At 47.1% G+C, this 9,712-nt stretch overlaps 1 protein-coding gene across 1 annotated transcript in view; it reads left to right on the forward strand.

The window, feature by feature from the left end:
* Nucleotides 1–9,712, forward strand: part of PRPF8 (pre-mRNA processing factor 8) — a gene marked incomplete at its 5' end in the record, with an annotated part of 19,369 nt that overhangs the window by 6,793 nt on the left and 2,864 nt on the right. The window contains 19 exons of the mRNA XM_010282099.1: nucleotides 95–287; nucleotides 650–837; nucleotides 1,054–1,292; nucleotides 1,700–1,846; nucleotides 2,100–2,310; nucleotides 2,664–2,780; nucleotides 2,867–3,114; nucleotides 3,307–3,486; nucleotides 3,974–4,109; nucleotides 4,711–4,880; nucleotides 5,174–5,303; nucleotides 5,481–5,627; nucleotides 5,873–6,033; nucleotides 6,711–6,902; nucleotides 7,510–7,747; nucleotides 8,002–8,130; nucleotides 8,719–8,832; nucleotides 8,977–9,150; nucleotides 9,401–9,594. Coding sequence (XP_010280401.1) covers nucleotides 95–287; nucleotides 650–837; nucleotides 1,054–1,292; nucleotides 1,700–1,846; nucleotides 2,100–2,310; nucleotides 2,664–2,780; nucleotides 2,867–3,114; nucleotides 3,307–3,486; nucleotides 3,974–4,109; nucleotides 4,711–4,880; nucleotides 5,174–5,303; nucleotides 5,481–5,627; nucleotides 5,873–6,033; nucleotides 6,711–6,902; nucleotides 7,510–7,747; nucleotides 8,002–8,130; nucleotides 8,719–8,832; nucleotides 8,977–9,150; nucleotides 9,401–9,594 — 3,308 coding nt within the window. The remainder of the gene's footprint in view (nucleotides 1–94; nucleotides 288–649; nucleotides 838–1,053; nucleotides 1,293–1,699; nucleotides 1,847–2,099; nucleotides 2,311–2,663; nucleotides 2,781–2,866; nucleotides 3,115–3,306; nucleotides 3,487–3,973; nucleotides 4,110–4,710; nucleotides 4,881–5,173; nucleotides 5,304–5,480; nucleotides 5,628–5,872; nucleotides 6,034–6,710; nucleotides 6,903–7,509; nucleotides 7,748–8,001; nucleotides 8,131–8,718; nucleotides 8,833–8,976; nucleotides 9,151–9,400; nucleotides 9,595–9,712) is intronic.

Consider the following 9,712-nt stretch of genomic DNA (forward strand, 5'->3'; position numbering starts at 1 on the left):
TACTAAAAATTACACTGCATTCAGGAACTAAATGGCACTAAGACTCTGTGTTCTCTGTCAACTGTAAGCCTCAGTTTTGCCCCTTCTTTTTTAGGTGGGTATTGAGTTCATGGATCTCTACAGCCACTTGGTTCCTGTTTATGATGTTGAGCCCCTGGAGAAAATCACAGATGCTTATCTGGATCAGTACTTGTGGTATGAGGCTGATAAGCGAAGACTCTTCCCTCCGTGGATCAAACCTGCTGACACTGAACCTCCTCCACTGTTGGTGTACAAGTGGTGCCAAGGTTAGCGGGGTCTTGTATTCCATGCAAAACAGAGTTTTCTTATCAGTAGCTTCCTTCCTAAAATTCTCCTTGGGAGCTGAGTTTTCATATTTGCAATTTGCAGTCAATAGTCATTACAATAAGACGCTGTATTTTGTAGGTTAATGTGTATATATATGTATATACTGAAGGAGGAGAACTTCCACAGTATTTGTGGTTGGTTGGTTACTTCTGTTCCCATTTCTGGGTAGACTGGAAGAACCAGAGGCTGAAAAATCAGGCATCGCAGGAGATATGCTAACTTCCCGTGCCTAGAAGGGTGCTTCTGCACTCTGAGAAAGGCATTGTCTCGGGTAACATGACAAGCTGGTTTGTCTCCTCAGGCATTAATAATCTGCAAGACGTTTGGGAAACGAGTGAAGGTGAATGCAATGTGATGCTGGAATCTCGATTTGAGAAGATGTATGAGAAGATTGACCTGACGTTGCTCAACAGGCTGTTGCGTCTTATTGTTGATCACAACATCGCTGACTACATGACAGCCAAGAACAACGTCGTGATCAACTACAAGGTAATGATTGCTGTCAGGAAAGGAGCGGGTGTGGACTGTAAAATTGAGAGGTTTTTGGACCCATCAGGGAGGAGGGGACACAAGACTCGTCAGAGAAAGTAGTGATGAGGGAGTAAGAAACCCCTTCCGGGTCCTGCTAAAGAGCAACTGGTCAAATATAAGGTCTCTGATGTATTGTGACAGTCAGGTTCTCACAGTTCCCCTTCATTTCCTCAGGACATGAATCACACTAACTCCTATGGGATTATTCGCGGGCTGCAGTTTGCTTCCTTCATTGTCCAGTATTACGGGCTTGTGATGGACCTGCTGGTGCTGGGTCTGCACCGTGCTAGTGAAATGGCTGGGCCTCCCCAGATGCCAAATGACTTCCTCAGCTTCCAGGACATTGCCACTGAGGTGGCCCATCCCATTCGCCTCTTCTGCAGATACATTGACCGTATTCACATCTTCTTCAGGTGAGACCTCTGGGGCCCTGCTTTCATCAGCTGAACTTTTGTTCCCATTGCTAAGAAAGATCAGGAATATTTGAATTGACAGACTTCCCAGAACAGCTGGGTGTCCACATGCCTCCGCTTGCTTTCTCAGTTCACTTTTCTGCAGCTTCGCTGGGCCAGTAGAAAAGCAACAATGTCAAAAGTTCAATTGTTAACATCCATTCATGGAACGATAACCTAGATAGTCATGGGTTGCTCTGTGCTAATGAAACTGAAGCCTTTTGGTGGGAGGATACAGAAATTGGATAGTTACCTTCAAACATGCTATGGCAAACAGCTATCCATAAGCAAGCCCTCATCTGTCTGGACGGACTGGTGTTCTGAGAAGTTGGTCATGTAACTCCAGATCCTCTTCTGTGCGTTTCCAGGTTTACAGCAGATGAGGCAAGAGACTTGATTCAGCGGTACCTGACAGAGCATCCAGATCCCAACAACGAGAACATTGTAGGCTACAACAACAAGAAGTGCTGGCCTCGGGATGCTCGGATGCGCCTCATGAAACATGATGTGAACCTGTAAGTGCTGCAACCTGGGAAAAAACAAGTGGTGGGATGGTGGGAAAATTAGTTGTGATAAATAACTGTTGGGATACTGATAGGCAGGTGCTCGGGAAGAAAAGTAAGAAGAGGTGAGGGTCTGTGCTGTAATTCTGACAATGGTGATGGGTATGAGAGACTGTGTAGTGCTAGGAAAGCATTGAGAACTTGCCCAGTTTCTATTTCGCGGCAGTAACAGACAGCGTGTCACTGTGCACATCTTGTTTTTCAGTGGTCGTGCTGTATTCTGGGATATCAAGAACCGTTTGCCTCGATCAGTCACCACTGTGCAGTGGGAGAATAGCTTTGTATCCGTTTACAGCAAGGATAACCCCAATTTGCTGTTTAACATGTGTGGGTTTGAGTGCCGCATCTTGCCCAAGTGCCGCACCAGCTATGAGGAGTTCACCCACAAGGATGGTGTCTGGAACCTGCAGAATGAGGTAGGGTGAGGCTTTGACAGGCTGGGAGAGCAGAGTGGTCTCTGCTTGCCCTGTACCTGGCATCAAAGCAGGGCTTACACCTGCTTGTGGAGGATGCTGAACAGCATGCGTTTGCCAGCTGTGTAGCTGTGGCCACTAGTAGGTTGAGTTAAAATGAACTGGGTATGAACTTTCCTTCCTGGGAGAGCTGGGAAACCCTAGGCTGGGGATGAGTGGGGACCTGAAACTGTAGAGGTGCTGTCCGCCTCTTCTCTCCTCGTGTTTCATAAATGCCCGATGGCAAGAGCTCACCTTACTGTCTCTACTGGAGAGAGGGCTCCCAGACGAGAACTGATGGCCCTGTGCTCTTGTAGGTCACCAAGGAGCGCACAGCTCAGTGCTTCCTGCGAGTGGATGATGAGTCTATGCAGAGATTTCACAACAGAGTGAGGCAGATCCTCATGGCATCTGGATCCACAACCTTCACTAAGGTAAGGTGGGAGGAAGATGTGTGACAGAACTTTCTGCAGGTGCTTGGAGAACAAGCTGAGAGCAGATCCTTTGCTTTCCTTTCTAGATTGTCAATAAATGGAATACAGCTCTGATTGGCTTGATGACATATTTCCGGGAAGCTGTTGTAAATACTCAGGAGTTGCTTGATTTGCTGGTGAAGTGTGAGAATAAAATCCAGACTCGAATCAAAATTGGTCTGAATTCCAAAATGCCCAGCCGTTTTCCACCTGTGGTGTTTTACACTCCTAAAGAGCTGGGAGGGCTGGGCATGCTCTCCATGGGCCATGTTCTCATCCCACAGTCTGATCTGAGGTGAGTTGTGCTGCTCTGTCCTAAATGCCTGCATGGATTCGATGTTTTGTTAGATACTCTTTGCCATAAAAATACATTAGAATGCTAAACCATGCCTTGTTATAGAGATACGTTGCCTTTACAGTAGGTCATAGCAGTGTGCCCTGTGAAACTATATCGCTCCTACCTCACTCTTGTGTCTCTCTGCTCCAGGTGGTCCAAGCAGACAGATGTTGGCATCACTCACTTCCGCTCAGGAATGAGTCATGAGGAGGACCAGCTCATCCCAAATTTGTATCGTTACATCCAGCCATGGGAAAGTGAATTCATTGACTCTCAGAGAGTATGGGCAGAGTATGCCCTTAAGCGACAAGAGGCTATAGCCCAGAACAGGTGTGTTTCCATGTGCAGTCAGATCTCTCTCTCTCTCTCTCTCTCTGTGGACAGGCAGTGGGGTGAAGTATCGCACTGTCTTAGGGTTCTGGAGACCTTGCTGGCCCTGTGATACATGCTACAAGCTGTCTCGAGGTCCTGTAAAGGTGCTGTCTTGCCTCTGGAGGGGAAGTACAGACTCTGAGCAGATAGTGCATCCATGGCACAGTTTGAGGAAAATGGTATGTGTGCCAGGTGGTGCCAGGAAAAGCTGACCCATTTGCAGTGAGTTCTGCACACTTACAAGGACAGGTTTTTTTCTTCTGGCTGTTTGACATCAGCGTGTTCATAATGATGGCTATAGACACTTGCTGAGCCTCTTAGTGCTTGGTGTTTTAGAATGTCTCCTGCCAGAGCCCCGAGGTCTGTATTATTTCTGTGATCTCATCACTGTAACACGTTGCTATAAAATTAAGAGGTAACAAAGTGTGGGGATTTTTTTCATCAGGCGTCTGACACTGGAGGATCTGGAGGACTCATGGGACAGGGGAATTCCTCGTATTAACACCCTTTTCCAGAAGGACCGGCATACCTTAGCTTATGATAAAGGATGGAGAGTCAGAACTGACTTCAAGCAGTATCAGGTATTGACTGGGAATTTCTCTGGCTGAGTGTGAAGTTCAAACAATGTCCTTTCACCTTGCATTACTCTAGATGCACTTCCTTGTCTGTCTGCCACGTGAAGAACTTAAAGTCACGTGTTGGGACTAGTAGAGGCTATTGAGAACCAAATGCTCCAAAATCTGTAGCTAGCCACTTTCGAAGCATTGCAGTAGGTTGCAGTGTCTTGAGGAACACCAGCTTAGCACAAATGGCTATTAAGAAATCAGTTCTGGAGAGGGGGAAAAAAGGTCCCAAAACAAACATTCCAGAATCTTGAGTTTTAATAACAGTAGGAACTTTTACTATTTAAAGTCTTTAATGGTGTCTCTGTAGAAGGTCAGTCCCTGAAAGATAAAAATATTGTCTTAGATTCTATCCAGTCTGAACTACATAGTAGCACTGACTGAACTCATGCTGTAAATGAGAGATGTCCTCTGGACTGAGGGCATGATGCTTTTTACTTGTTAGCTGGCACCGTCATTATGATCATCATTGTTGTCATCATCTTGATTCCTAAAATAAGGGCAGTAAGGTTAAATAATCTGAATATAAAGCTGCTCACTAGTGTGCTATTGTCTCCAGGTCCTGAAACAGAACCCGTTCTGGTGGACGCATCAGCGCCATGATGGGAAACTCTGGAACCTAAACAACTACCGCACAGATATGATCCAGGCACTTGGTGGAGTGGAGGGGATCCTGGAGCACACTCTCTTCAAGGGCACTTACTTCCCCACGTGGGAGGGTCTCTTCTGGTAAGAGAAACCTTGATGTGGCCTTGTCGTGCAAACTGGTGCTTAGTGGTATGCCAGGAGGAGTCCTTGGCTCAAGCTGTACGGATTCCGTTGAGCCTTTTCCATTTTTCAGTCATCACTCGAGCACACTGTACAGTTCAGTTGTGAGGGCACGCAGGATTGGGAAGTTTCTTTGCATGAAACAGTCTTCCCTGCTCCTGGTGTGTGTGTTCCCTGCCTCTGTTATATGTGGCACATGACAAGTCAGTGGAGTTGAGGGAGGTTTTATGTAATTGATTGTCTGCCCTTTCTAGGGAGAAGGCTAGTGGCTTTGAGGAATCCATGAAGTGGAAGAAGCTGACAAATGCCCAGAGATCGGGTTTGAACCAAATTCCAAACAGAAGATTCACCCTGTGGTGGTCTCCTACCATTAACAGAGCCAACGTAAGTACCTGGAGTTTGTACCTGTAGATACTTCTACTGAATTCAGTTAATCAATCCAACTAATTGTCCAAAACTTTTCTTAAAGGTGAGCAAAATCTCCTTAACAGAAGCTATTCTGTTTTCTAAACCTCAGCAGTTGTGCTGTTGTATGTTCTCACAACTGTTTTCCCTTTGCAGGTATATGTTGGGTTTCAGGTGCAGCTGGATTTGACAGGCATCTTTATGCATGGCAAGATCCCCACACTGAAGATTTCTCTCATTCAGATTTTCCGAGCTCACTTGTGGCAAAAGATCCATGAGAGCATTGTAATGGATTTGTGTCAGGTGAGCAGTATGTTAACTTGGTTGGTTTCTGTGCAGTGCATGCATGCCACTTGTGTACCAGGAGCCGCCTGCTAGCAACAGAGATTGTCTGAGGGATTGCAGCAGGACTACCCCTTGTCCAGCAATTTGACAGGGGAGGGGAGGAAGCAGGATTTTCCTGGGTGCCTGTTTTATCTCTGTGTTGAGAATAGGTTCTTTAGCTAGGTTGCTTGAACACAACTCACCTTTGACTGTCTTTTCCCCAGGTGTTTGATCAAGAGCTGGATGCTCTGGAGATTGAGACAGTGCAGAAAGAGACAATCCATCCCAGGAAGTCATACAAGATGAATTCCTCATGTGCAGATATCCTTCTCTTTGCTTCCTATAAGTGGAATGTGTCACGTCCATCATTGCTTGCAGATTCCAAGTGAGTGTTTCCCTTTTCCCTCTCCTTGATCTTGCTGCAGAGCAGAGCTGCTGAGACAAAGCCCATATCTCTTGGGCAGCTAGGGTTGGTTTTCCTTGGGGACACAGGAGGATGCAGTCATGCCTGGCAAAGCGCAGGGCTCATTTGGGTAGGTGGTTGCAGCACCTCCTAGCACTAACTTCTGCAAAACATGAAGGCTGTCTTTGTTGCTTTTCTCTCCTCCAGTTGATCTTTCCCTTGAACCAGAGCTCAGGAGCTCTGAAGGGCTCTTCAGGAAACCCCACAAAGCTGTGCTGTCCTAGGCCCAGAATCTGGAGTGAATTGGACACTGTCTGCACCCGTGCTGTGTTCAGTTCAGCAGAATCCTCACCAGATCTTCCCTGAGGGAGATGACCCTCATAACTACACAGTAGAGGAGTAACTGTGCTGCTTTGTTTAAACATGCAACTGAACCCCATAGCTGAGGATTTCTCTTAACAGCCTCCACATTCAGCTGCTGTATGAATAGAGCAGTAGAGTCCCTTTTCAGGGGTGTGCAGGGCTTTTCACGATGGTATGCAGACAGTAGCTGGCTACAGTGTTCCTGCTGGGTGGCAGTTACTCTCTGTCAAAGACATGCAGCAACTGCAGGAGAGTTTTGTGCAAGATAAAATTGTTCTGGCTTGCTTTCTCCTCAGAGATGTGATGGACAGCACCACCACTCAGAAGTACTGGATAGATATCCAGCTGCGCTGGGGAGATTACGATTCCCATGATATCGAGCGCTATGCAAGAGCCAAGTTCCTGGACTACACTACAGACAACATGAGTATCTATCCATCTCCCACTGGTGTGCTCATTGCCATTGATCTGGCCTATAACTTGCACAGGTGAGAGCTGCACCCTCTGTTTTTTAACTGTAATTGGTAATTTGTGGCTGAGTCTTAGTGCATCTCCAGACTCGGTTGTATTCCAGGCAGGAAGGTGAGGGGAGAAGGCAGAAGCTGGAGGTACGCAGTGAACGCAATAAGGCGTCTAGGCAGTTCTTTCAGGTTGCCCGAAGCCTGCTCATTCAATGGTTCATTTCTCCCAGCTCACTAATCATTTGTTTTCTTAGGAGATTTTTGTCAGACTGTTCTTGGAGCCGAGGAACAGGCCTTGTTTCAAGGCCCACTACAAGTGGGGACAACTGTTCTTCACTGGAAAACTAGGGGGAAAGTCCCAGCAAGCAGGCCTCTGCTCCAGTGTGCTTGTTAGAGAAGATGCAGCTTTCCTGGGACTGCAGCATGTGTGTGCTGTGGTTTCCCACTGAGATGAGGTGTGGGGAAAAGCTGTAGGTGAGCAGCTCCCAAGGACATTGTGAGAGAAATCATACAGTAATATTCAGCAGGCAGAAAGGTGCCTGGCTGCTGTATAGAAAGACTTGTGCAAGGCTTTTGTCTCTTCATCTCGGAGCTGATGGCAACAGCTAGGTCTTCTGTTTGTTTTCTTCGTCAGTGCTTATGGGAACTGGTTCCCTGGGAGCAAACCTCTGATCCAGCAGGCTATGGCCAAAATTATGAAAGCAAATCCTGCGCTGTATGTGTTGAGAGAACGAATCCGCAAGGGGTTGCAGCTGTACTCGTCTGAGCCCACAGAACCGTACCTTTCCTCCCAGAACTATGGAGAGCTCTTTTCCAACCAGATCATCTGGTTTGTGGATGACACCAATGTGTACAGAGTGACCATTCACAAGGTGAGGCCAGAGGTGTATCTGCAGGGGGCAGAGACAGGGACTGTAAATGTCCTGTGTTCAGGGTGGTTGTGGAGACACGCATGGTGGAAAACTAGGAATCAGCGTGGACCCACATTTTTGCAGTGTGCACAGAGCAGCTCCTACCTTTCCTGTACAGTTCCTGTGCAAAGCACACAGCGAGTTGGCCATTGTGTACAGCTGTGGATAGGCTACATTTATCTCCCTGAACTTTTCACTTTTACTTCTTTTCTCAGACTTTTGAAGGGAATTTGACCACAAAACCCATCAATGGAGCCATTTTCATCTTCAATCCCAGAACTGGACAGCTCTTCCTGAAGATCATCCATACGTCTGTATGGGCAGGACAGAAGCGTCTAGGACAGGTAGGACCTGGCTGCCTGCTGTGCTTTGGGTGGTGAGCTGGGGATGAGTTCTGCTTGGGACACGCACTGGAGCGGAAAATATTGTGAGGGTCTTCATCTTCCTACCTCTTAACAGGTTTGGAGCTCCAAGGTCCAGTGTGTAACCTGTGCTCGGGCAAGCATTAGCATGGGATGTGAAGTAAAAGAGTGCAGGCATTGATGTTGCAAGGTTTTGAGGCTCTGAGCTGTAAAGAGCCTACATCTTCAAGCAGTGCTTGAGAAACAGTGCTGTGCTCACTGTTACAGCAAATCACGTTGCACTTGGCTGTACATCCAGTGCAGTGAGAAGACTCTCAGGTGGCAAAGTCAGGGAGGCAATGTAGCCAGCTGTTTTTTCTGAGCCAGTCAGGAGTAACTGAACTCCTGGAATGGGAACTGCCCTCTCTGATCAGTAAGAAGGAAATGCTGGGCCCTGTCACTGATCTCAAACAAGACATAAATTCCAGTCGTATTTTTAGAATTTGGTTTGAGTCTCTCTCGTTCCTAAAGGCATGGAGACGCTGCTGTTAGCAGAGAGATACTTACTCTAACTTTGCTGTCTTTCTGTAGCTGGCCAAGTGGAAGACTGCTGAAGAAGTGGCTGCCTTGATTCGATCGCTCCCTGTGGAGGAGCAGCCAAAGCAGATCATAGTGACACGGAAGGGCATGTTGGACCCACTTGAGGTAAAACAGTGCAGATATTGCTCTGTGAGGACATAGAAAATCTTGGGGAGATTACAGGACAGTCCTGTGTTCCTGTGAAGGACTTGATCTGGACCAGTGTTCTGCAGCAGTTGTGAGCTAATTCCTCTTCTTGGTAAACTCCAGGTGCACTTGCTGGATTTCCCCAATATTGTGATCAAAGGCTCAGAGTTGCAGCTGCCCTTCCAGGCCTGTCTGAAAGTGGAAAAGTTTGGTGATCTTATCCTGAAGGCTACTGAACCCCAGATGGTTCTCTTCAATCTCTATGATGACTGGCTGAAAACCATCTCTTCCTACACAGTAAGCACAGCATGCCTAGTCTGCATTTTTCTTTGCCGCTGATAAATGCAAGGCAGGAGCCAAGGCTTCAGAGATCCTTCCCAGTTTGTTTCTTGGGAGACTTGGATCCAGTCTGCCTGGATTTCCTTCGGATTGATTCCACTGGCCCTTCCTGTGCAATGTCAGTGTGCCCAAACAGAGCTGTGCTGTACTAGGGTCTTGTATATTTGATTTCCTCCTTTCTGACTAACTGCATCTTTTTTTCTTCGAGGCATTCTCTCGTCTGATTCTGATTCTCCGGGCACTACATGTGAATAATGATCGAGCCAAAGTTATTCTGAAACCAGATAAGACAACCATAACGGAGCCTCACCACATCTGGCCAACCCTGACAGATGAGGAGTGGATCAAGGTGGAGGTGCAGCTGAAGGATCTCATCCTTGCTGACTACGGCAAGAAGAACAAGTAAGCCACTGTCCAGCTGCAGTCATCCTGTCAACCTTTCCTTCCTGCTCTAAAGACTCTTGTGGAGAGTAGAAGACTTTCAAGGGCCTTTGGCAATGAACTGTCAGCTTTGTAGGGA

Source organism: Phaethon lepturus, unplaced genomic scaffold (assembly GCF_000687285.1).
Source record: "Phaethon lepturus isolate BGI_N335 unplaced genomic scaffold, ASM68728v1 scaffold39622, whole genome shotgun sequence".
Taxonomy (NCBI): domain Eukaryota; kingdom Metazoa; phylum Chordata; class Aves; order Phaethontiformes; family Phaethontidae; genus Phaethon; species Phaethon lepturus.